At 40.4% G+C, this 27121-nt stretch overlaps 2 protein-coding genes across 2 annotated transcripts in view; one reads left to right on the top strand and one right to left on the bottom strand.

Annotated features, from left to right (window-relative positions):
* Positions 1–16983, bottom strand: part of LOC124619747 (probable ATP-dependent RNA helicase DDX27) — an 83483-nt gene extending 66500 nt beyond the window's left edge. The window contains exons 1-3 of the mRNA XM_047146326.1: positions 16824–16983; positions 3561–3743; positions 3329–3440 (exon numbers count right to left, since the gene is read on the bottom strand). Of these exons, the coding sequence (XP_047002282.1) occupies positions 3329–3440; positions 3561–3743; positions 16824–16901 (373 nt within the window). The 5' untranslated portion in view covers positions 16902–16983. The remainder of the gene's footprint in view (positions 1–3328; positions 3441–3560; positions 3744–16823) is intronic.
* Positions 16984–17240: 257 nt separating this feature from the next.
* Positions 17241–27121, top strand: part of LOC124619834 (flap endonuclease 1) — an 89024-nt gene continuing 79143 nt past the window's right edge. The window contains exons 1-2 of the mRNA XM_047146442.1: positions 17241–17382; positions 17472–17574. Coding sequence (XP_047002398.1) covers positions 17301–17382; positions 17472–17574 — 185 coding nt within the window. The 5' untranslated portion in view covers positions 17241–17300. The remainder of the gene's footprint in view (positions 17383–17471; positions 17575–27121) is intronic.

Below are 27121 nucleotides of genomic sequence, written 5' to 3'. Positions count from 1 at the left end.
TTTCGCCTGTCTCGTACATCTTGCTCACCAGATGGTAGAGTTTTGTCATGACTGGCTCTCCCAGGCCGTCAGTAGTTCTAAGGGAATGTTGTCTACTCCAGGGGCCTTGTTTCGGCTTAGGTCTTTCAGTGCTCTGTCAAACTCTTCATGCAGTATCGTATCTCCCATTTCATCTTCATCTACATCCACTTCCATTTCCATAATTTTGTCCTCAAGTACATCGCCCTTGTATAGACCCTCTATATACTCCTTCCACCATTCTGCTTTCCCTTCTTTGCCTAGAACTGGGTTTCCATCTGAGCTCTTGATATTCATACAAGTGGTTCTCTTTTCTCCAAACGTCTCTTTAATTTTCCTGTAGGCAGTATTTATCTTGCCCCTAGTGAGATAAGCCTCTACATCCTTACATTTGTCCTCTAGCCATCCCTGCTTAGCCATTTTGCACTTCCTGTCGATCTCATTTTTGAGACATTTGTATTCCTTTTTGCCTGCTTCATTTACTGCATTTTTATATTTTCTCCTTTCATCAATTAAATTCAATATTTCTTCTGTTACCCAAGGATTTCTACTAGCCCTCGTCTTTTTACCTACTTATTCCTCTGCTGCCTTCACTACTTCATCCCTCGGAGCTACCCATTCTTCTTCTACTGTATTTCTTTCCCCTATTCCTGTCAATTGTTCCCTTATTCTTCCCCTGAAACTCTGTGCAAGCTCTGGTTTAGTCACTTTATCCAGGTCCCATCTCCTTAAATTCCCACATTTTTGCAGTTTCTTCAGTTTTAATCTACAGTTCATAACCAACAGATTGTGGTCTGAGTCCACATCTGCCCCTGGAAATGTCTTACAATTTAAAACCTGGTTCCTAAATCTCTGTCTTAGCATTATATAATCTATCTGATACCTTTTAGTATCTCCAGGATTCTTCCAGGTATACAACCTTCTTTTATGATTCTTGAACCAAATGTTAGCTATGATTAAGTTATGCTCTGTGCAAAATTCTACCAGACTGCTTCCTCTTTCATTTCTTAGCCCCAATCCATATTCACCTACTATGTTTCCTTCTCTCCCTTTTCCTACTCTCGAATTCCAATCACCCATGACTATTAAATTTTCGTTTCCCTTCACTACCTGAATAATTTCTTTTATCTCATCATACATTTCATCAATTTCGTCATCATCTGCAGATCTAGTTGGTATATAAACTTGTACTACTGTAGTAGGCGTGGGCTTCGTGTCTATCTTGGCCACAATAATGCGTTCACTATGCTGTTTGTAGTAGCTTACCTGCACTCCTATTTTTTTTATTCATTATTAAACCTACTCCTGCATTACCCCTATTTCATTTTGTATTTATAACCCTGTATTCACCTGACCAAAAGTCTTGTTCCTCCTGCCACCGAACTTCAGTAATTCCCACTATATCTAACTTTAACTTATCCATTTCCCTTTTTAAATTTTCTAACCTACCTGCCCGATTAAGGGATCTGACATTCCACGCTCCGATCCATAGAACGCCAGTTTTCTTTCTCCTGATAATGACATCCTCTTGAGTAGTCCCCGCCCGGAGATCCGAATGGGGGACTATTTTACCTCCGAAATATTTTACCCAAGAGGTCGCTATCATCATTTAACCATACAGTAAAGTTGCATGCCCTCGGGAAAAATTACGGCTGTAGTTTCCCCTTGCTTTCAGCCGTTCACAGTACCAGCACAGCAAGGCTGTTTTGGTTAATGTTGCAAGGCCAGGTCAGTCAATCATCCAGACTGTTGCCCCATCAACTACTGAAAAGGCTGCTGCCCCTCTTCAGGAACCACACGTTTGTCTAGCCTCTCAACAGATACCCCTCCGTTGTGGTTGCACCTACAGTACGGCCATCTGTATCGCTGAAGCACGCAAGCCTCCCCACCAACAGCAAGGTCCATGGTTCATGGGGGGGCAACAGTTCATATAGATTGTTAATCAGCAATTGACATTTAGGGTTCAATTATTCCAATTGCTTTCCTCATAAAGATGCTTACCTGATAGGGACTGGCACACACAATTTTACCTTTCTACAACAAATAATTGCAGACTTGTGTAAACTAACAAAAGACTTGCAACCCACATTGTTTTGCACATTGATTATGGTATGTTTTGGGGAAAGCGACCTAATTTTGAGTCTGACTGCCAACATTAACCATTAGTAACACTATCATGCTAAGATAGCTTCTTGTAAAATGATGTCCCACAACTTGTCTAGTAGTGTTGCGTAAAAGAGAGAGTGTTACATGCTTAATTCCCACAGATCAAAGTCTTTCTTTAGGCATGATACCTGGTAACAACACAGCAGAATTAATTTGATACAAAATCACAAAATTGAAGACAGCAAAAGGCATTTCTTAACTGTAACAGAACAAGGCCACACATCCACTCTTGAGGATGATAGAACAACCACCACATCTGTATTTGCTGCAGAATGTCTTTAGATGGGCTACTACTGACCTGTTACAGGAGGTGTTCTACACATTTTTTTTCCCACTAGGCTTGAGCCCAGAGATTTCCTCAGAGTAATGTCACATTTCATATAAGGTGTCATATGTACTCATAGCATATGTTACTGTGCAGAGACAACACATCTTATGATCACAAACTGTAAGGGATGGTATAGTTTAACATCCATTGACAAACAGGTCATTAAGAATGGATACAAGTTCACATGCACAAGAAATTTGGAAAGAACTGACTGATATTTTTCAACAATACATCCTAACATTTCCTTGGAGGCCTGGATGCAGATTTTAAGCCAGATTCTCCTAAATAGTTGCCTAATGCCTTGACAATTTTAACCATTGTGACACCTCATTTTGTATCAACAAATGTGTCTGCCCCCTTGGTCCTTCTGTCACCTTTATGACAACAAGATGACAATTTTGTATGTCCAACACTCACTATCTTTGGAATAAGTATCACTATGTTGCTATGACGATGGTTTGGAGGGTTTCTACATGTCAAAAGCATCAAAGAAAATTGTAATAATTTGTTGCCAGCTACATAAAATATTTAATAACAAGCAAAAATGCGATTTCATGTGTGTGTGTGTGTGTGGGGGGGGGGGGGGGGGGGGGCGGCATGTGCACTTGAGTGTATCAGGTCTTGAGCAAATTTGATAAGTCTAGTCTCATACACAGACTTGATTTTCTGCATGTGAGTCTATAATTTTTGAAAACAATTTCTGCATTTACCCCGTCACAGCTGTTTTCCATCTTTCAGTTTTCTTGGTTACGAAGAATATTATTGTGATGTCAAACTGCTCTTCAAATAATAAATATGCCTAACTGATGTACATACCTTTCTTCAGATCACTATCAGACAAGGAAACATCAGAATCAGTGTCGGAATCAGAATCTGAATTTTCTTCCTTGTGTTCTTCTTTGTCTTCCTGCTTTATTTCAGCATCTGTCTGGAATGAAAAACGAAAGAAAGAAATCAAACTAGAAGAAAGTCCCACACCATTAAGTCTACAGTCAATTTCAAGATCTCTACCGTTCACACTTTAATATGAATTCCAAACAATACGTACCTCTTTTTTTTTCTGTTTTCGAAGCTGCTGAATTTTATCATCAACCTTACTTTTTGCTTTCCGCTTAATGTACTTAGAGATATCATCCCATTTATCTTCTTCAGTGTTAACCTCATTCACTGTGAATGAGAAATCTGTGTCAAAATCAATCTTTCTCTTCTTCTTTTGTTTGCTTGGTTGAAACTGAAACATAAAGTACACAAACTGTATACAAAAAGCATACAAAATGAACATATGAGGGACACATAATGACTTGTGCTTCTATAACGACTTTTGCTTCTTTAACATGAGCAGATTCTTTTGATCCTTCTACATTATCCCTCTCAAACTTTTTGCATGTATGCTCAGAGACATAAGGGAAGATATGCACTTGTGCTGCCCCAGTGGTTCAGAAAGACCATTATAAACAGCTACTCTACATGAAGGAAAATCCCCTACAGAGAGAATCAAAGAACGGAGAAAAACAGTTATAAGTACAAACAGATGTGACATGGAAATGAATAAATGGAATAACAACTGCAATCAGTGAAAGTCACAATATTTCTGATAATACAATTACTCTTTCAAATTATTTTCTAGTAAAAGAAAAAAAAGGTGCAAGGAAAACAGGAAAAGAGACAATGTCACTGTAGTATCCATATTAGATGGATATCAGCACACACGTTAGAAACCCTGACAAAACACCTGACACTGCAAAGTGGAAGGGCCGCTTGCAAAAGAGAATACGACATCAAGCAGTAGCCAAGCTAAATATGGCTGATTGATGGCGGACAGTACACAGACAAGGAGTAGACCAAAGCAACCTACATAAACACCATAGTGCAAAGTGGAAACCTTCACCACAACGATGCCAACAGGCCAAGAGCCAAGAGAGAGACAATCTGAATTGCAACCAGAGAGAAAGACCAAGTGACAAGCGAGGTGTTATCCGACAGTCCATAGTACAGTGATGATAGTAACTGACATTATCAGACACAAGTATGGAACTGACCGTTTGCTGGGTGGCCGTATTTATATTGACCACGATGAACACTATTGGCTAGCGTATTCACGTGCGAGACAAGTGGCATGCTCATGTTGCAAGTGCAGCCACCTAACAGCCGTCTAGATCAAATACCTCTGGTGGGTTGGTTGGTTGGTTGCATTAAAAGAGGGGGAAAGGGACCAAACTATGAGGCCATCAGCCCTTGATCCGAATAAAACAATGCCACAAGTGTGAGAATAAAACAAATGAGACTGACAACTCAAAATGGAATGAAAGGAAAAATCACAAGAATGATGAAGGGTAACAAAACATGTAAATGGACAAAAGGGACAAGAAAACCAAAGAAACGCAAGAACCACGATAAAGAGATTAAAACAACAAAGCAGATTACCATGGCTGGCTGACCATGAGAATAGAAAAGAAGAAGCCAGCCACTCTACAACACATTAAAACCACCACCCTAGAAGCACTAGGGTGGAAGATACAGCAAAGGACATGCGCTAAAACTTAGATCAAATAATAAAACCCACCCTCACGAATAAAACATAAAAATAAATCAGCTGATGAGGCATTGTCAGATAAAATTAGTGGCAACAAGTCCGGTAACCCAAGATTTCATCGCTGGGCAGTCAAAGTGGGACAGTGTACCAGAATATGGGCCACTGTCAATCAGGCGCCGCGATGACACTCAGGCGGGTCTGCACGGCGCAGGAGGTAACCGTGGGTCGCCCAAGCGTGGCTAATGCGGAGCCGGCAGAGGACAACAGATTTCCTGCGAGAGGCCTGCATGGAAGTCTTCCACACATTTGTGGTCTCGTTAATGACTCACAGTTTGTTGTGTGTACCATTATGCCATTCCGTCTCCCAAAGCCGAAAAACCCTACAGCGTAAATCAGAATGCAAGTCAGGTTCAGAGACGCCCATCTGCTGAAGCGGTTTCTGCATAGCCTGTTTGACCAGCCTACCACTGAACGACAGGACCAGTCCAGGGCATAGATGGACTCCTGGATGGATGCTACCAAAGGCTGGCGAGGGTAGCACTGGTCCATAGCTTGTAGACTGCTCAAGGAGTCAGTACACAGAACAAATAATTGCCCAGGGCATGAATGGACATACTGAAGTGTGCAAGAGATGGTCACCAGCTCTGCAGTGAATACACTGCAGCCATCGGGCAAGGAATGCTGTTCAAAATGGCCCCTGTGGACATAGGCGAAGCCAACATGTCAATCAGCCATCGAGCCGTCAGTGTAAACCACTTCAGAGCCCCGGAACACGTCAAGGATCGAGAAGACGTGACAGTGGAGAGCGGCAGGAGTAACTGAGTCCTTAGGGTCATGCGAAAAGTCCAGACAAATCTGTGGCCTAAGTGTACATCATGGAGGTGTATGCGGACAGACCTGGATGGGAGGTGGTAAAGGGAAGGACTCCAGATCAGACAGAAGGGATCGCACGCGAAATGAAATCATTAGCCCTTACCTGGGCTGGGCCACTGATGCAAGAGATGAACTGCTGTAGGTGGAAAAAGGGGACAGTAATTCGGATGCTCAGAAGAAGTACGAATGTGTGCAACGTAAATGGTGAGCAGTTGTGCACGTCGGATCCGCAATGGAGGGATTCCGGCCTCTACCAGGACACTGGTCACCGGACTCATTCTAAAAGCTCCTGTCGCTAGGCAAATGCTACAGTGGTGCACAGGGTCGAGTATCTGCAACACTGAGGGTGCCGTCGAAGCGTAAACCAGACTACCTTAGTCAAGGTGAGATTGAACAAGGGCTTTGTAGAGCTGCAACAGAGTAGAGCGATCTGCACCCCAGTTGGTGTTTCTCAGGCAGTGCAGGACATTGAGGTGCTGCCAACACTTGCGCTTAAGGTGACAAAGGTGAGGTAGCCAAGTCCTAAGAATTGATATGTCTCCACTACAGTGAGTGGATCATCATTGGGCTAAAGTTCTGGTTCTGGATGAATGTTACGACGCTGACAAAAGTGCATGACACATGACTGCGGCCGAAAACTGCAAGCCATGGGCGAGAACCCATGACTGCGTCGGTACATAGCATGCCATTGATGGTAACGCCAGGGACACCTGTTGGGCTCTGGTACCCAAAAAGGTGTCTGATCTTCGTCCAGACTTGGGAAGGTGATATATGGCACCCAATGGTTGACACGTACCTCTCCTAACACTCCTGTTTCCATTGTTTTATAAGCTGGTGTACGTGGGTACGGAGCCCCTTAAAGGCTATCAGATGCTCTAGGGAAGGGTGCACTTATGTCACTGTAGAGTTTGCTGACGCTCTTTAATTGCCTCAGCAACTTAAGGCGACCACCAAAGGAATTTCTTTCGCCAGGGGCACCCTAAAGAGCGAGAGATCGCATTTCTGCCACATAAACGATTGTGGTAGTCACCTGCTTAAGCATAAAATCGATGTTACCATGTGGGGGAGAGTCAACAGAGACATCAGGGGTGAAAGTTTCCCAGTCCACCTCGTTTAAGGCCCATCTGGTCAGGCGTCCGTGGGCATGACGCCGGGGCAGTGACAGGAAGCGGGAAGATGGGGAAGTGGTCACTATAACACAGGTCGTCATGTGCTCTCCAGTGGACAGATGGGAGACGTTCTGGGCTGCAAACTGATAAATCAATGGCCGAGTAACTACCTCCAGTCACGCTGACATGTGTGGCGGCCCCAATCTTTAAGAGACAGAGGTCGAACTGAGACAGTAAAGTTTCAACATCTCTGCCACGGTCAGTAAGCACGGTGCCACCCCACAAATTTTTGATGCCATTTCCAATTTGGGATTCTCTAAAAATAACAGATCTACTGATTTAATTGTGTTCCAATGAAAGCAGTCTGTTACCCTCAACATATAATACCAGCAAATGAGAACAAGAACAGACTTTCATTTGTGGCATTCTGGGAAGCAATAAAGGAGTCAGCTATAACTTCATACAAGAGTGAAACATAGTTTAGTTAACAAAAGAAATGGTAAAGGGTACTGTAGTAAAAGTAATGTGGAAGTGTCATGGACCCAAGTTGGGCACCAAAATGGAGTAATATTATGATGGATATGACATGATCCCATTCTGAGTGTCAACAATGTAATAAATTCAAACTGATAAAGCAGGGAAAAAATACATTTATTGTAATTAGTCATAAATCATTACTGGGTAACAAGGCATGCATGTGGGTTTAATCAGTTTACCCCATGACGGAATCAGTTGTATATGTAGATGTAGGCAGCTGGTGCGATGTTGGCACAATATGTCTATGTTCTGACAAATTGCTTATTATTGCGCGGTTTTTGATTGACAGCCAGCAGCTTTTATCCCCATATACTGCAGCTCCGGGGCACCACTCGGAGAAGCTGGATTTGTTTCTTGTTTCTCACTTCCTGCCTAATTGTTCGCCAAATAAAACCACCATTCAGCAGCTAATGCAGTTCTACTGTACTCATCACAGGAACCACTTCCAAGCTCCCAATACACACATGGTGTCTACTGTCTGTAGTAATTAGGTAGTACCTACATAAAAATATTACTCTGCAAGTTAAACTTTACTGTTTGGTAGAAGATTTATAGAATCACTTTCAGACTATTTCTTGACCATTCCACTCTCAATTTAAAGTTTGCGAGAAATATGAACATGTAAAGATTTGAGTGTGACCTTTGATTTCTTCTATTTTATTGCAATGGTGAGAGTGACAAAATATTTCCTCACTTGGATGACGAAATATTTCCCCATTTGGACAAGAAAATTGGGGATTGAAATTTCACAAAATGATTTTGCTGTGATGGCAAACTCCTTTGCTCAACAGTAATGAGTGAAAATCTGCACCAGACCGGGAACCGGAAATGGATTTCCCACTTTATGTGAGCCTTAATCACCTCTGTCATCTGGACACGCTATTTATCTGACCCAAATTCTCAAATTGTCATATGCTCATGGTGACTACTGTCCATTAATCCCTTCGCTCACTACAAGCACAGGGGGTAAAGGACAGTGGACCTATTAGTGTGTGTGCCAAGTTGAGTATTTGTTCTGGATGGGAACCATGTCCAGATGGCCAAGGCTGTTATGGCACCTGCTCACATAAAGCAGGAAATGCGGGACTAACTCCTGGTCTGATACATATATTTTCACTTGTCACTGTGGAATTTATTTCACAAACACACACACTCGCGCGCGCGCAGCCATTGTGATGTTCGTTCTGTCGAACACGCCTATATAATAGTAAAGTCCTTTGTTTTACTGATTACCACCCCAACACTTGCATTATATCTAAAACAATCTCTCCGCTATTTTGCAATAATACAAAATGAGCTCCCCTTCTTTGATTTTTTTCCGCACTTTCTCCGCCAATCCTATCTGGTAAGAATCCAATTCTGAGCAGCAATACTCCAAAAGAGGACAGACAAGTGTAGTGCTGGCAGTCTGTGGGTAGATTTGTGGCATTTTCCAAGTGTTCTGCCAATAAAACACAGGTTTTGGTTCAATTTCCCTCCAGAATTTTCTATGTTATTGTTCCAACCTAAGTTTTTTATATTAGGAAGTTGAGGTCAGAGGAGGGGAACAGTCGGATGCTTAAAGATCCGAGGCTTGGACAGCAATAAAGACCTTCTAACATGGAATGGGAAATGATGATGTCACAAATGACAATGCACATCAGAATATAGGGTTGCCACAGGTTTCCCCCAAGTGAAATTCACTGATTTTAGCATTTCTCCCTGACAAATTTTGAGATCTCAATGATAAGTTATGGCACAAGTTGACAATCTGTCTTTGCAGCTATGGTACAAGAAACAATAGTGCAAACGAGGAAATATCTAAAAAAGACTTGCAAACAGTTGGTGTTTCCTGATGCAAGCAAAAATCCTAAGTACTAATATCAACATCTTTTCTAATGAACTGTTGTTAGAGGGAGAAAGCAAACCAAATGGTATGTGTGTTTCATTAAGACAAATGATATTATTTTATTTCAATAAAATGAAACTAATTTGGTAACATAAATATGCATTTCCTTGGAGTCGCGAGACAGGTTTAAAATACCTTCACTGATTTCAGTAACAGCCTTAGAAAAATGTAGGTCTCTTCAAAGAAGTGTATAAGGCAGGGAAGAAATGTGTAAACCAACACTGTAGGTGACTGGCAACAAAATGTTGGTTCTAGTACGTTTGTTAATGTCGATTATGACCCACTGTGTTATATATAATATTTTACAGGTATTGTGTAATTTTTCTTTCAAGAAATATACCAGTAGATAGCGTTCAAACTGCCAGCGACTGACACAGTTTCCTTCTTCTTATTGTCCATACTTTCTAACATACAAACTACTTTTGAAGCGCCAAAATGTACTAGAACAAATAAAATGTCTATAAAATGCCGCACTGTACAATGTACTTGTGGTGAGACAGTCGCAATTCCTGAAATCCATCACCCATGGTCTCTGGCGTGCTGAGGAGCACCACAGTCCTGCATCCATGGATAAACCATGAAAATCCGCTGCATTATGCCACAAGCAAACAGACCCGCCCTGAGGGCAGACCAGTGTGCCTAGATCTGATGGGCAGGGCCTGCACATTAATGGCTTCGGATTGGCAAGCCTAATCCATTACAGATACCTGCAGAAACAGCCTGCGGTTTTGGTCCATCATGGAAATCTACTCATGTGGCCACCTATTCACGGGCCACACACAGCATGTTGATGAAATGAGACCACAGTGATCAACCCATGGAACAGGTAACTTGTTCAAATACTCTGAGAATCTATAATAATGAGAATAGACAGCAACTTATCATAAAGATGATTTCTGAGCCACAGAGAGGCATGTAGAAAAGAAAATCACACTCTCACAACTAAATTTTCAGGCATAACTTTTGTCAGAAAACGAGAGCACACACACATTCACACAATCACTCTGACACAACTCATGCGCAGATGTCTGCCGCCTCCGGCTGCTGCGTCTACAGTCTCTGAGTATCAGATCCAAACAAACCACCCCTCATTTCTCCCTGCCTCTCGTTGGCCGCTGCTAGGCTAGCTGCAAGAAGTGGTGGCAGCAAGCTGAGGAGAGTGGTAGGAAGGCGAGAAGCAATAGGAATGAGAGAGAAGGTAAGCGGTGCATGTACTTAGCTGCACCCAGCCAGCAATGATGTATGACACCTCAGTAAACAAATCACTTCATCTGATGAGATAAATATGAGAAAGAACCTGTGGGAACCCTGAAAATAAATGCAGGGATCACATTCAAAGCCTGAAAACTGAGTAGAAAGTATGCTAACATGACTCCAGGAGGCAAAGTCAGAACTCTCTACGTGAAACAGCATGCAAATCACTTAGCGCATGACATATGAAAATCTGCTGAAATGACCTCCAAAGTGACTCTTGAATCATTTTGTAATGAACCCCAGAAGTCTAAGAATGTTCTTCTGATCACTCCAAATGAACCACAATGAACTTCAAATTATCTCCAAAACACTTCTAAATCTGAACCAGAGTGAACCCCAGCCTGCCCTTGCTAAGTAGTTTTGTTCTTCTTCCCTCATTCTGTCCCTTAGAGTGCTGAATTTCACATCATATTGTCTCTCAGCTCGGTTTCCAGTGTTACCCAATGAACGATTGACACTGTATACCTCTCCCTGCCAGTCTTGATACATGGTGTCAACTTTTCAAATCTTTCTTTGAGAATTCCCTGGCTAGTGTGGACTGCAGGATTCAGGTGAGAAGGACACAGCTTAAAAACAGGCCCATTTCTTCATAATTAGAAGGCCTTTAAGCCTGCCCAGCTCAAGTGTTTCAGGTCCTTAGAACTCAGCAGCGTCCCTCAGCTGTCAATCAGTCTTTAAATGAGACACCCCTTTGAGAGTGAAGCACAACACTTAAAAACTGAAATTGCTTGTCTTTTGTGGCTTTCACGAGAGTCTCTCAGTAACCTGGTGCAACTTAACTGCAAACCTGTTTGTGCAGAGCATCGGGTGACAAAGTATTACAGAAACTCTCCTATGGGGATACGCTAAGAATTCATTCATTGACGGGTGTCAATCTACTGGAAGGATATACAGTAAGAAAATAGGTCACAAGTTTCAACAAACTCTGAATGTCTTATTACTCATTCTTACAGAGTAACTGCCAGTTCTTCCAACTGTCGAGTCCTGCAAATTAACATTATTTCCTCACAAACTGGAATTGCACTATCTGTATGGGGACAGGATACTGACTGCTTTGTACAGGCACAGGATTTTATGATAAAAAAGGGCAATGTAGGTTTGCACTTTTTGTGAACCATACGGTTCTCTCGGTGAATTTTACATTGTAACACCACAAATACATCACTGTGGCACATTTTGCAAGGTAGAAGTCTTTATTTTGTTTGTTGTTTTGAGGCACAGGGAATCTTCTGTCCGGGCTGCAGGAAGTTTGATAAGCTTCTCCATAAGGGGACCAACATTTGTCCTAACAGTGCAATGAAATCTAACAAAGTCTGCAAGAAAATTTTCCAACAAATAGTGTTTTGGAGGATGAGACTTCACAGCAGTTGGTTCTTAAGTCCACACATTGAAATTATGACTGCTGCCCATCGCGAGATTGAATGCCACCTCGTGGCACTATGGGCACAAGACACAGTGTGGAAAGTACGCAAGTAGCAGAAAAAAAAGAGTGGTATCACTCCAGCATTGATTGATACAGGTGGGCCATAAATGAGGAAATCCTCTACTTTAACAAACGGCAGATTGTTGTGGCCAAGTGCCTAGAAATGCGCATTTTGAAAACAGCAAAGATAGTTGGCAGTTTGCTTGCTGGTGTTGTCAACATCTATGAAAAGTGGTTGAAGAACAGTGAAGCTACAAACCGGCAACAGAAAGTGAAGATTTAGCCCCCTCTATAAAGCAGAACAGATGGCAATATGTAGCAGATCTGACAACAAAGAATGAAGTGGCACAGACACATGTGCTCAACAATGGTGAACATGGGCCTCCATATCAGAAGGTCCCTATCTGTTCCCAACAACATCATCAATTACAAGTGCAGAGGGCTTAGGATCGTCCATATTGGACCACTGAAGAATGGAAATGTGTCACACTGCTGGATGCTTCATGCTTCTTCTTACACCAGATCAACGGACTTGTCCGGAAGTGCTGTCGTCCACCCACTCAAATCGTGCACTGCATAACAGATGCAAGTCAAGGAGACTACTACGCTACTACACTACAGAGGACAATCTTGGGCGTCCGTGAGACCTGTGGAGTAACTGAAGGCATCACGACGACTGTGTTCCATGTGAATATTATTGCAGACCCCCTGCATCCCCTCATCCTTTATTTCTTCCCTGACAGCAAAGGCATCTTTCAGCAGAATAACTATCTGTGTCACAAGGTCAGAATTGTACCGTGGTAGTTTGATATACGTGCGAAGGGCTCCTTGAAACATGCACCAAGTGTGCAAGTGGCAAAAATTCGCTGCATCAGACTTGTTTCTTGTGTTTCAGATTTTGGACATATGACTTTTTCAACTGACTTGAGTATAATTCTACAGAAACAACACCAATATAACTTTGGATGGGTAAAACACTTGAGACCACAGACTTAATAAACAAAGAGTCAATTACTCCAAAATCATTGTTTGAATTTACAATGATACCATTCAAATTGCAGATGACAAGCACCTCTGAGAGAACCACAGACATCTCATATCTCACTTAAATAAGTAGACAATGTGTTTCTTTCAATCACTGGAAAATCCGGGATGGAACAATGTATTTATTTTGTACAGAAGACACTTCACATTCTCAAAAACACTGACAATCCTTTACAGAGGTTGTGAATTTTTGTGTTTGAATTACCTGTGATTGAACTGAAATTAGGATATATGTTATCTGACATTTATTACATGCCATTACAGAGGTTGTGAACATCCTTGTATTCGCGTTACCTGTGGTCGAATTAAAATTACCTGTTAGTTGACACCCATCACATGCCATTACAGTGTTACAATGGTTGTGAGTTCCCCACACATTTTAGCTTGGCAAACATCAGAAAAGCAAAACGTTAGTGTGAATAAACTCCACTGTTATCTTATGGCAACAGTCAGACAATGAGCTACTGAATGTATTAGTTGCTGTGTACTAATTGGACACTGTAAGTGAACTTATGATTTATTGTTCTTTACTCATCTTAATAATGGAGTGTTGTTACAGAATGGAAGAATGAATGAAAAGTAAATTAGGAGAGGACTGGTTTCATTTCAGGAGAATGAGGGGCACAGGTGAAGCAATTTTATCACTGTAGTTAATAATAGAGATGATTTAGCAGAAAATATGGGCTCACACATTGCTTTCATAGATTTGTAGAATGATTTTGATAACATTGAGAAGCAGGCAGGTGCATCTAGCACTCACAGAGTGATCCAACAGGAAAGCTGTAAAGACAAAGATCCTCACTGTCGCCACTGATATTTCACTTATGTATTGAAGACGCAATAAGGTAAGTACAGGACTATCTCAACGTGTGGGTTGTTTGTCACGGTCAGAAAATCAACATGACACCATTGTTAACAATAAAGCAGCGGTCATTGAAAGTGAACAGTAACTAAATCAGTGCTTAATGAAATATGCTACTTGTAGAGAAACAGAATGGGACAACATTTAACAGAGAGTATGACACAGACCTGCTCAGACCTGATACTATCTTGGAATGAATATGCTAAGGTCTGTAACTACATGAGCACACATTGTAACATTAACGGTTAACTAAATTCATGAAACTAGGGTACCATGTGCATAATGATAATGAAACTGTGGTACTATGCCCACAATAATAATGAAATACAACAAAATTATGATGAAATATAATTTCTATACAAAAGTATGTATAAAAAATAAAACCAAATGTTAAAACTTGTATGCATAAAATTCGTGCAGAGAAATCTGATTGTAATTATAATAAACCTGATTGTATTATTCAGTTATGTATTAAGAACCCAAGATTTATGTTAGTATATCAAAATCAAATCTGTATTTAAAAAGTTATAAGGATTTCTAAAGTAAACATTATTGTGGAAAGGTATTTCTTGTACACCCTAAAATAAGAAAAGGACACAACAAGAAGAAATTATCCCAATAGCACAGAAATCGGTAGACGTGATATACATGTACTGGCAAACAAAAAGGGTTCCTTGTCTGAGAATTCTAGGGTGGCCTCTCAAGAGATTGTACTGATTATTTTTGCCATTGCTCCTGTTTTTCAGTATGTGTGCACACGTTTCTGTGTTGAGCCAGCTTGGATTTGTGTGGCTGCATTTGGATAGTAGGGGTACATGTGTTTATACTCATAACTGCATATTTCCTGTATTTTGAGACTGGTGATTCTTTTTATAAATTTTTTGGAAGTGTAGTTAGTTGCATGTAATTGTGTTGGATTGTGATTGCTAGATACTGAGGAGTTTGTTTTACCTACGTTGATGAGGTTACATTTTTGAAATTACGTATATGAGATAGTTTTGGTGCTGTCATTCTGCAGACTTCATTTTGGCAATGTAGGTAAAGTGAACTGTTTGATACTTTGGAGCCATATGCGGGTTAATGGAACTGTGGACTTTGTTTGAGCTATATAGATCATGTTAAATTTCTGGTTCCTTTTACTTGTTGCTTTGTTTTGGTTTGTTATATCACAGACTTACTTTGACTCGTGTAGGTAAAGCACTTCCAATATCAGTTCTTATTAAGTTTTGTTGACCATTGAGGATTTCCTTTGCTTGATTTTTGTGGAAGTACTTGTTTTGTCATTTTTCATTATTAGAATTATTGTACATTTAGTTTGTTCCTGCCTAAAACCACATAAGTCCTGCATTTTTTCTGTTTGTTTCATGTTATTTTTTCCAATTCAATATTTTTTGCAGTGTTTGTGCCTTTTCCTGTGTGTAACGTTCCCATATTGTATAAGCTTGGAACAGGGGTGTTCACCATCTTGAATACATCCCAAGTCAAAGCAAACAGGTGGCACCACGAACTCCAGAAATCCTCAAAGGAATTTTAATTTTTATACATCGTATTAACCAATACGTTTGTGGATTAGTGGAGATAATTATCAGGTGTTAGTCTACTTTACAGGCGCTAGTTAACAACACTAGCCATCTGTACATTCTTGTAGAATCAAACTTAGATATGTTTCTACAAAGTTTTTGTTTATGTATTTAAGTTGCAGATGTCACTCATCTGTTTGGATTGCAACATATGTAGGTCAAATGAAGATGAACAGTGTAACAAACATTGTGAAGCTGACATCCTGTTTTGCCCAGTGACATCACTGTTGGCACCTGTTTTTAAAAATTGGAGACAGATGTATACAGTTAGCTCTGTGTGTGTGTGTGTGTGTGTGTGTGTGTGTGTGTGTGTGTGTGTGTGTGTGTGTGTGTAGATACATTTACATTAATGTCTTCCAATTTTTTGAAGTTTTTAAGTATTTGGTACACCAATTTCAATATCTACTAAGAAAGGAATTTGGTGGAAAAATCTGGATTCTTATTTACATTAAGACACTGTTCACTTATCACACTCCGCCCTACATCTGATCAATGCTTGTTACAAAGCAAAAGCACAGTGATGTATGAAAATATTGTACAAATCAGAAATTTGTAGTACTAGTACTAGAAGAAGCAGAAGTAGTAGTAGTGGCAGTAGCAGCATTATTAACCCCTGGACTACATTTGCAAGGACTTTGGGCATGGTGTATTACAGATTAAGAACAAAAAGTGTGAATTCAAATATACATGCATTTACAAAGTTGAAACTTCCTGGCAGATTGAAATCTCATTATATTTACATAGTTACTTGTCTAGTTTGACAAGGTAGGGACTGTCTGTTCGCAATGACATCATAATAAGAACTATCTTGGCATCTGCCTGAAATAACTTACGAAAATCACAGAAAATCGAAATCAGGTCGGTCAACAAGGCTTGCTGCCTCCACCCTTTACAAATTAAAAAGCAAGAAAAAAAATTTCAAAGTAGTGGAATAATTAAGTACTCAAGGTATTAGTCCAGATTTTGTTGCTGATTGTACACTTCGCTTAGCGTCAGGTAAAATAAGATGACAAAGAAGTTTAATACTTGCTTAATGTTCGACTATTAATTAGCGCATTCCATTGCGATTCTCAACTGAAAAATGTAATGCTATCTGGAACATATTTAGTAAATCGAAATATGTGACACCATGACAGATAAGACAAACGAATAGGAAAATCCTTTTATTTACTGGAAATGTTTTACTGATCACGTAGAAAAATACATACCTCTTCCTCGTCATCAGAATTTTCCGAAAAATCCGGTATCTCTTCATCATCACCAATCGTTTTAATTAAATCGTACATCTCTTAGTAACCACGCACGTGCTCCGTCAAAACAATAACAAACAACACATCACACAACCCACCATAGTATCAAATATCAATTTCAAAGTTGTATTGAAACAAATGACTGCACCAGACTCTGGTCGTACCAACCGGTTCGTAAAAAATACAAGATAGTATTCTTTTCCATGTACCTTGCAAATTTTTACACGGTTTAGTTAAAAAATTTGTTTGGTAGAAAAAGTATTAGGCAGAAAAAGTAATAATAAATCTCTCGTCAGCAGATTTCTAGCTTCGCAACGTAACATCGATGTCAAATCGTATTGATATTCGTCGTCGATATTTCAGTCGATATGTAGAAGTTCCCGCGCTCTTGTGGGTTTGTGTACTGTCAATTAAACGTGGGTTAAAGTAGCAAGAATGGGAATTTTAGGATTAGCGAAAGTTATTGCTGATATCGCACCTAATGCTGTAAAGGAGAGTGAAATTAAACATTATTTTGGTACGCATAATTAGAACATATTCACACCTGATGTACTTGTTGAGTGAACCGCGTTTTGTGAGGTTTAACATCGAAAAAATTCGTTGCAGGTAGGAAGGTGGCAGTAGACGCGTCTATGAGCCTATATCAGTTCTTAATAGCTGTTAGAAGCGAAGGAGCGCAGCTAACCTCTATTGATGGCGAGACAACAAGGTAATTCATTCATATTGTGTACAGTGCGTTTTGCGTTCACTTTCTTCACTTCCCCGAAGCAGTAGTGTTCAATATTTCGCTTTTAGTATATCAGAATATTGGCTTCTAGTTAACTATAGAAGAACGTAATAATGTTTTATGTTACTAACACTGTCTCTAATGATACAAGAAAAATGAATTACAAAGGGGAAGTGCTATGAAAACATTGCACTCTGGAAATGCGCAGCGAATGACAGTAGAATGTATATCCTTTTTAGTGACTATCATCTTGACAGGAGAAGCCACAGAAAATATGAAAGGAAGAATCAATTTGTCCTGTTTGTGTTATTTCAATCATTGGTAAACCATAGTCACTTGCCACTCAAAATCTCTTGTTTATACACTGGACGAAATACATAGTTCTGATCATCTCACTGAAGTTGTTTAACTCACTTTAAATATACACAATAATTTGTTTCAATTAGTCTTTTTTGTGCGTGTATTTAATGTCAAGAAAATCCATGTGTATAGAATAAGTTTTCTGGCAATGTTTCAAGGGACCCAATTTCAAAATACAGTGTGCAATTAACCAATAGTAACCAGGTGTTCTTCAAATTAGCTAAACAATTTTTTAACAGCAATAAATAACAACTTGAAAGGCCATTATGTGGAGTTAAGTAAAGTAAAACTCTTTCCAACATGAAGGTTGGTTTGAACACTAAGGTGCCTTACGAACTGTGATCCTATTGATGTGATATTGTTTCTACACTGTTTCCATTCGTCAACAGTGAGCAGACTTACTGGGACAGTTGCAGTACCATCTAAACAGGTTAACCTAGTGGAATAGGTAACAAGTATGAAAAAAGGGTTCTCGGAAGTTCAGGTAAATGGATTTATAATCTACAACATATGTACAGTCACATTAGTGCATTAGAATAGACTGGACAACCACAGAGGAAGGGGTGAAAATTGTATTGGTTAAATGAAACCGGAATGGAGATTATGGCGTCTGCTGAGGACCTGGATCTCGCCGGACCCTCAGACACAATGGATATAGACTGCTCCCTACATCTACATCCATACTCCGCAAGCCACCTGACGGTGTGTGGCGGAGGGTACCCTGAGTACCTCTATCGGTTCTCCCTTCTATTCCAGTCTCGTATTGTTCGTGGAAAGGATTGTCGGTATGCTTCTGTGTGGTCTCTGATCTCTCTGATTTTATCCTCATGGTCTCTTCGTGAGATATACGTAGGAGGGAGCAATATACTGCTTGACTCTTCGGTGAAGGTATGTACTCGAAACTTTAACAAAAGCCCGTACCGAGCTACTGAGTGTCTCTCCTGCAGAGTCTTCCACTGGAGTTTATCTATCATCTCCGTAACGCTTTCGTGATTACTAAATGATCCTGTAATGAAGCGCGCTGCTCTCCGTTGGATCTTCTCTCTCTCTTCAATCAACCCTATCTGGTACGGATCCCACACTGCTGAGCAGTATTCAAGCAGTGGGCGAACAAGTGTAATGTAAACTACTTCCTTTGTTTTCGGATTGCATTTCCTTAGGATTCTTCCAATGAATCTCAGTCTCGGGCAAAAAGTCAGTGGCAGCAGGTGACCCTGAGGCATAAACTGCTTCATTGAATGTTCCATGCCTTCTCAGTCTCACAATGACATCATCCTCCAGTGGAATTGCGGCAGTTTTTTCCACTGCCTGTCTGAGCTACAGCAACTGTTAAGCTTTACATCTGCTTTCTGCATTGCCCCCCAGGAAACCTTGTTCCCGGCAATGTGGACCCCACTTCCCCATCTTACTGTAACTGCCCTGGCATCAGGCCCATGGACACCTTCCCAGATCGGCTTTAAACAAGGCATACTGGGAAACTTTCACCTTTGTTGTCACCGTTGATTCTCCTCCATAAGGTAACATCAATGTGATGGTTGAGCAGGTTACTACAACGACCGTTTCTGTGGCAGAAAACACGATCCTTCGCTCTTTAGGGTGCCCACGGTGAAAGGCAGTTCTTTGGTGGTTGCCGGAAGTCGCTGAAGCAATTGAGGACCGTCGGTGAGCTCTACAGCGGCATAAGCTGCATCCTTCCCTGGAGCACCTCATAGCCGTTAAACATCTCCGTGCCAGCATTTGCCAACTTATCAAATGACGGAAGCAGGAGTGTTGGGAGAGATACGTCTCGACCATTGGGTGCCATACGTCACCTTCCCAAGTCTGGACCAAGATTAAATGTCTTTTCGGGTACCAGACCCCAACAAATGTCCCTGGCCTTAACATCAATGCCGTGTTATCTACCAATGCAAATACGATTGCTGAGCACTATGCTTGAGCCTCTTCGTTGGAGAACTACCCCCCAGCCTTGTGCACCCTCGAACAGCGGATGGAAAGGAAAGTGCTCTCGTTCGCCACACGCCACAGTGAACCCTATAACACCCCATTTACAGAGTGGGAGCTCCTCATTGTCCTTGCACATTGCACCGACACAACTACTGCACCAGATCAGTTCCACTGTCTGATGATTAAACATCTCTCATCTGACAACAAGCGACATCTCCTCATCATCTTCAACCGGATCTGGTGCGATGGCGTCTTTCCATCGCAATGGCAGGAGAGCACCATCATTCTGGTATTTAAACCTGGTAAAAACCCGCTTGATGTGGATAGCTATCGGCCCATCAGCCTCACCAACGTTCTTTGTAAGCTTCTGGAACATACGGTGTGTAAGCGTTTGGGTTGTGTCCTGGAGTCACATGGCCTGCTGGCTCCATGTCAGGGCAGCTTCCGCCAGGGCCGCTATACCACTGATAATTTTGGTCCCTTGAGTCCGCCATCCGAACAGCCTTTTTCAGATGCCAACACCTGGTTGCCGTCTTTTTGGATTTACGAAAAGTGTAAGACACCACCTGGCGACATTATATCCTTGCTACATTATACAAGTGGGGTTTCCAAGGCTGGCTCCTGGGTCATTCCACATCAAATCACCCAATTTTACACCCACCTCCTTAGATTTTCATGAAATTTGGCTCAAATGGTTCTAATACTATCCTGACAACACCTGCAAAATTTTTTTGCTGTATCTCTTATAGTTTTTTTTTTTTATAAATTTTTTAAGTTTTTATGTTTTGCGTTTTCCGAACCTTCCGAAATGGTAAATTTAATTTGTATTCAAAACTTTAAAATTGCTTATCTTAAAAACTCTTCTAGATAACATCATGAATTTTTGCAGCAAGTTTATTTATTATACATATTTGAAGATAAAAATGATACTATTAAAATATATTAATATTTTCCATGAAAAAATATATATATGTATTTTTTTTCTTTTCTTTTTTTAACGGATGTTTTGTTTTATAAGAATTCCAATATCTAGAGTCTCAGACCTGATAGAATGCTCAAATTTGTTTTAATTTACTCTTAAACATATAGGCTACTTGATAAAACAAAAATAATGATGGCTTTTTAACATGTTTATTAATTATAGTAGATTACATTAGAATTATGTACAAAGATAGTGTACTTATGACACTTATGTATAACCCAACTGATTGCTTGAAACATTGAATTTTTTGAGTAATTTTGTCTTTTTAATAAACATTAATGCTGATTCAACTTGTTTTTCCACTTCATCCAAGAGCTTTCAGTTCTTTTGATACAGTCTTTATTGAAGTAATACATTCTTCCAGTGCCGCTTGATTGAGGTGCGTCTACTACACAGACTATGTGCTCCAAAGGCACTATGCAAGAATCTTCTCTTTCAGGCCAATAAAATGATGCAGCTGGTCCTGAAGGATGTAGAAATAGAATTTCTGCATCTTCTTCATCATTGAATATTGTTTTTACCAGTCCAAAGTACCAGTTACCATCATAATTTACAGCCACATAGCTATTTATGGATGGTTCAACACGAACCCAATCAGAAGATGAATGGAAAGAAAAGAGTAAGGAGGGTTTTACACTATCTGCAGTCCTTCTAATTTCAAGGTTTTTTGTTGGAAGTGGTTTGAAGTTATGAAAACTTGTTGTTCCAGGAATGGTTCGGGTTGCTGAAAAACGGTTTTCTAGTTTTTAACCGTAGCAAATCAGCTTCTTTTTTGTCAATAAAGTGAAAATGAACACACATCGATTACTGTCATTATTTGCTCTTTGTCTGAAAGCTGTAGACTAGCTTTCCTTAAAATTCTTTTAATAGTTCCTCCTAGGCCATCACAAATTGACTTCCCATGACTTGTTGCAAAAAAAGTGTGTTGGGCCTTCAAATTAAAGTCTCTCAAGTGTTCAGTCAAATTTTTAAAACTGTTTCTATTTTTGTACTGCCCAGCACAACCATCTGTAAAGTAGTGAACTGAGTCAATGTCAGTATGATGTGATGACAGCCACTTTGTAATTTCTTTTTGTACAAAGTTAACAAAACCAGTATCACGTTCTTGGTCATCACTAATAAAACATTGGTTGGAAACAAAAACATTGTTTTCCTCATTTCTTAGAAAAACTCCAACTGGGTGTAGAGTACAACCACCTCTATTCCAGTTGTAACTTTGGATCTCATTTTGTATAACAAAGGAATAATTTTCACTGAAACCCATCACAATAATTGCTGTTTTGGGTGGTGGGTCTTCTTTCAATCTTTTAAAGGCTGCTGATTGGGATTTTGCTATAAACGAGTGCGGGGTGAGCTTTTCCAATGACCTAACCAATAAAGAAATGTAGTCTTCAACACTGATAGACTGTTTGATCATTTCTGCCGTGTCTGTGTTAGCCCACTGACTGATTACAATTTCTTCTTCTAAATCATAATCTTCACGTAGTTTTTCAGATAAGTACTCAGTGCAGTATTTGCAGTACAGCTGTCGCAATGACGTAGCATGCAGTTTTGGTTTTCCGTGTTGCACACTAGCATCTTAATTAGGTCTTTATAAGATTCTTCAATTTTCACAGCATCCAGTAATAGTTTAACATTCTGGTGGATACTGCATACACATACTGTGTGTGTGCCTGCAGCACCAGCAAGGATACACCATTTAGCTCTCAAGAAACAAAATTTTGAAAATCCTACTTGTACCTCGGGATTCTCCCATTAGAAAGAATAATAGAGTTCTCTCAAGTTACACAAAATGAGTCTTTTTTGCATGTACACATTTTTTTGAACACTTACTTTGTCTTTTGTTCCAGGTAGCACTCTGGAACTTTCACCCTTTTCATAAAAATCTGTTACAAGTCTTACTGTATTTTCAGAAAGAGTTTTACCTTTTTTTGGACCAGGAGTTTCCAAAATACCCTTTTCAGATTTTAGCTTTCTAGCTTGTCGCACCATGTACTCGCTTACATTAAATTCTTTCATCACTTTATTTTGACTCCGAGAATCTGGAGCCAAGGTCAGAATCTGGATTTTTCTAGACCTCACAACAGATGAAATCTTCTCTTTCATAAGAGAAATCATTACATCAAAATCCTTTGCTTTCTCAACCACACTTGTATCTTCTTCGACATCATCAGAACTTGGTGCATCATATTTTAATGCTTTTGAAACCGCCTTTTTTGCAGTCTTTTCAATACTGCTAACCTTCCTTTTAAAATAAGACCCTTTACTTTGTTCTGACAAGCCATGAAGCTCTATCGGTGTTAAACCTAAATTATCAAGAGCAATGTTTGTTTGTACGAGGGATTCATTTCTGGATTCCTGTGATTCTAATTCAACCATGACTTCATCTGTTTCACTTTCATTGACTTCAACTCTTAATTTTTCCTCACAAAAGTTACGGGATGTTGAGCAAAACTTTTGTCCAGGTTTTATGCTAATATTTTTTGTCAGTAATTGTTTAGAAAGATCCAAGCCTACACTTCTCAATGATTTTTTTGATGGGCTTTTTGTGTTTTTTTAGTGGGTCTACACATGTTGTTTGATATTTTTCAAAAACGTTTAAAAAGTAGTAGCTGTGGTATGAACATATATTCTTAAATTCACACAGATTAATTCCAGATCGTAAGTGGTTCAAATCTTTTTCTTCCTTGCTCAATTCAGATACCGGCTGTAACTTTTTTGAAGGTGTGTAGGTTGTTTGGAAACAGTCAGATTTTTAAATAACCCTACGCTACAGGTTTGAATATCTGACATACTGATTTCACTTTTGGTCTGATTACTGTTCTGGTTACTTTTATAGGATATTGGAAAAGAATCTCTGTAAACTAAGTAACAGTACTTACTGAAAGTTCGAATAAACTTAATAAAATACTATCCAAGCACTATTTAACACTGTAATAATTTTTTACTTCAAAACACAGGAGTAACAAAACAAAATCCAAGCGTACATTGTTACTTGAAGAAGACAAAAACTTATTTTCGGTGTCTAAGTCACTAGGTACTTTTTATTTTTAAAATATAATTAATATTATTTTAAAAATTAGATAACTATTAAACAGGTTAAAAAGCCAACATAATTTTTCTTTTATCTAATAGCGTATACAATTAAGAGTATTTTAAAACAAATTTGAGCTTTCTATCAGGTCTGAGACTCTAGATATTGCAGTTTTTGTAAAACTGAACATCCGTTAGCTAAAAAAAAAAAAAAATAAAAAAAAAAAAATAATAAAAAAAAACCTTGTAAATTTTTATTAATTTGAAAGGTTTTAATATATCTTTATGGTAATTTTTTTAACATTTAGATATAATACACAAACTTATTCCAAAATTTCATACTGATATCTTGAGTATTCTTTAATATACAAATTTTTTTAGTTGTGAGGACACGTTTAAGTTAAGATTTCCGACTGCTGAAACAACGCCAAATCTAAAAATTTTAAAAATTTATAAAAAAAAAAAACTATCAGAGAAAGAGCAAAAAAATTTTACAAGTGCTTTCAGGATGATAAAAGAAGTAATTGTACCAAGTTTCATCAAAATCTGACATGGTTGGTGTCAAGGCCTGGGTGACTTGACATGGAATGACCCTCCCGATTTTATCCGCAATTTCCTGTCGCTTCGTACTTTCAGTTTCCAAGTCGGTGCCTCCCATAGTTCCCCCCATATCCAGGAAAATGGGGTCCCCTAGGGCTCCGTATTGAGTGTATCTGTATTTTTAGTGGCCATTAATGGTCTAGCAGCAGCTGTAGGGCCTTCCATCTCACCTTCTTTTTATGCAGACGACTTCTGCGTTTCATACTCCTCCACCAGTACTGATGTTGCTGAGCGGCACCTACAGGGTGCCATCCATAAGGCGCAGTGAAGGGCTCTAACCCCGGTTTCCAGTTTTTGGCCGTAAAATCATGTGTTATGCACTTCTGTCAGCATCATACCGTTCATCTGGAACCAGAACTTTACCTTAATGATGATCCACTCACTGTAGTGGAGACAAGTCAATTCTTAGGGCTGGGTTTTGACACCCGATTAACTTCGCTTGCTCATCTCCGTCAGGTTAAGCAGAAGTGCTGGCCGCACCTCAATGCCCTCCGTTGCCTGAGCAACACCAACTGTGGTGCAGATCACTCTACGCTGCTGCAGCTCTACAGAGCCCTTGTTCAATCTCGCCTTGACTATGGGAGTGTGGTTTATGGTTGGGCAGCATCCTGAGAGTTGCATTTACTCGACTCATTGCACCACTGTAGCGTTCGCCTAGCGACAGCAGCTTTTAGGACGAGTCCGTTGACCAGCGTCCTGGAGGAGGCCGGAGTCCCTCCATTGCAGGTTAAGCGTGCACAATTGCTCTCCAGTTATGTTGCAAACGTTCGTAATTCTCCTGTGCCTCCGAATAACCATCCCCTTTTCCCGCTCACAACATTTCATGTCCCTCATCTGTGGCCCAGGTCATGGCTTACAATTGCAGTTCGTGTGCGATCCCTTCTCTCCGAACTGGAGTCCTTGCCTTTACCACCCATACTTGAGGTTCATGCACGAACACCTCCATGGTGTACACCTAGGCCACAGCTTCGCCTGGACCTTTCACATGGCCCGAAGGACTCAGTTAACCGTGCAACTGTCAACTGTCACTTCCTGTCAAGAATTGACATGTACCGGGGCCATGAAGTGATTTACACTGATGGTCACATTGGCTTTGCCTATGTTCATGGAGGACATATAGAACAGCCAGATAGCTGCAGTGTATTCACTGCAGAGCTGGCGGCCCTATCTCGTGCTCTTGAGCACATCCACTCATGCCCAGGCGAGTCATTTCTCCTATGTACTGACTCCTTGAGCAGCCTAGAAGCTATCGACCAGTGCTACCCTCGTCATCCGTTGGTAGCGACCGTCCAAGAGTCCATCTATGCCCTGGAACAGTCCAGTCGTTGAGTGGTGTTTGTGTGGACCCCAGGTCACATCGGAATCCCAGGCAATGAACTTGCTGACAGGCTGGCCAAATAGGCTATGGAGAAACCATTTATGGAGATCGGCTTCTCTGAAACTGACCTGCGTTCAGTATTACACCACAAGGTTTTGCAGTTTTGGGAGACGGAATGGCATAACCACAGTACGCACAACAAGCTGCACGCCAGTAAGGAAACTACGAATGTGTGGAAGGCCTCGGTGCGCGCCTCTCGCAGGGACTCTGTGGTTCTCTGTCAGCTCCGCATTGGCCATACGTGGCTGACGCGTCTCACGAATGACGGTTGTCCATCTCTTACTGGACTACCCACTTTTAGCCCCTCTGCAGCAGACTTTTAACTTTCCCAGTACCCTACTTTCGGTGTAGGGCGACAATGCCTCAACAGCAGTTTTAGTTTTACATTTTATTCATGAGAGTGAGTTTTATTATTTGTCCTAAGTTTTAGCACATGTCCTTTGTCCCTGTGTGTCCTCCACCCTAGTGCTTTCAGGGTGGAGGTTTTAATGTGTTGCAGAGTGGCTGGCTTTTTCTTTTTATCCTCGTGGTCAGCCAGTCATGGTAACCTACTTTACTGTTTTAACCTCTTCTACTTGTTTCTTGCGTCTTTGTGGTTTTCTTGTCCCCATTTGGCCATTTAAGTGTTTGTTGTCCTTCAGTCGTGTTTGTGGTTTTTCCTTTCATTCTGTTTTGTCTTATTCTTACCCTTGGGGCAATGTTTCCTTCGGAACAAGGGACTGATGACCTCATAGTTTAGTCCTTTCCCCTCTCTTTTAAACCAATCAACCAACCTCCATACTGTCTACACATGGCGCTTCTGTGCCTGCATGGCACATTTCCTTCATGAATTTTTAAAAGACAGAATTTTCAAGGTACGTGTTGTTTCTGCATCGTTGGACATCCTTGTCCAGGAAAATGGTGCACCTCGGGCTTCCGTCCTGAGTGTCGACCTCTTTGCTATCACCATTAACCCTATAATAGCCTGTCTCCTGCTGGGCATCTCCAGCTCTCTTTTCATTGATGATTTTGGGATCAATTGCAGTTCTCAGTGGACTTGTCTCCTCGAGTGGTGTCTTCAGCAATGTCTTGATTGTTGTTACTCATGGAGCATCAACAATGGCTTTCACCTGTCCACTGTCAAAACTGTTTGTATGTATTTCTTGTGGCATAACTGGTTTCTTCCACCGTCTTTCCATCTTGGGCATGTTGCTCTTCCATTTGTTAGAACTATGAAGTTGCTGTGGCTCATG

The sequence above is a fragment of the Schistocerca americana genome, chromosome 6 (genome assembly GCF_021461395.2).
Source record: "Schistocerca americana isolate TAMUIC-IGC-003095 chromosome 6, iqSchAmer2.1, whole genome shotgun sequence".
NCBI classification, from domain to species: domain Eukaryota; kingdom Metazoa; phylum Arthropoda; class Insecta; order Orthoptera; family Acrididae; genus Schistocerca; species Schistocerca americana.
This window is presented reverse-complemented; position numbering and strand designations above follow the sequence as displayed.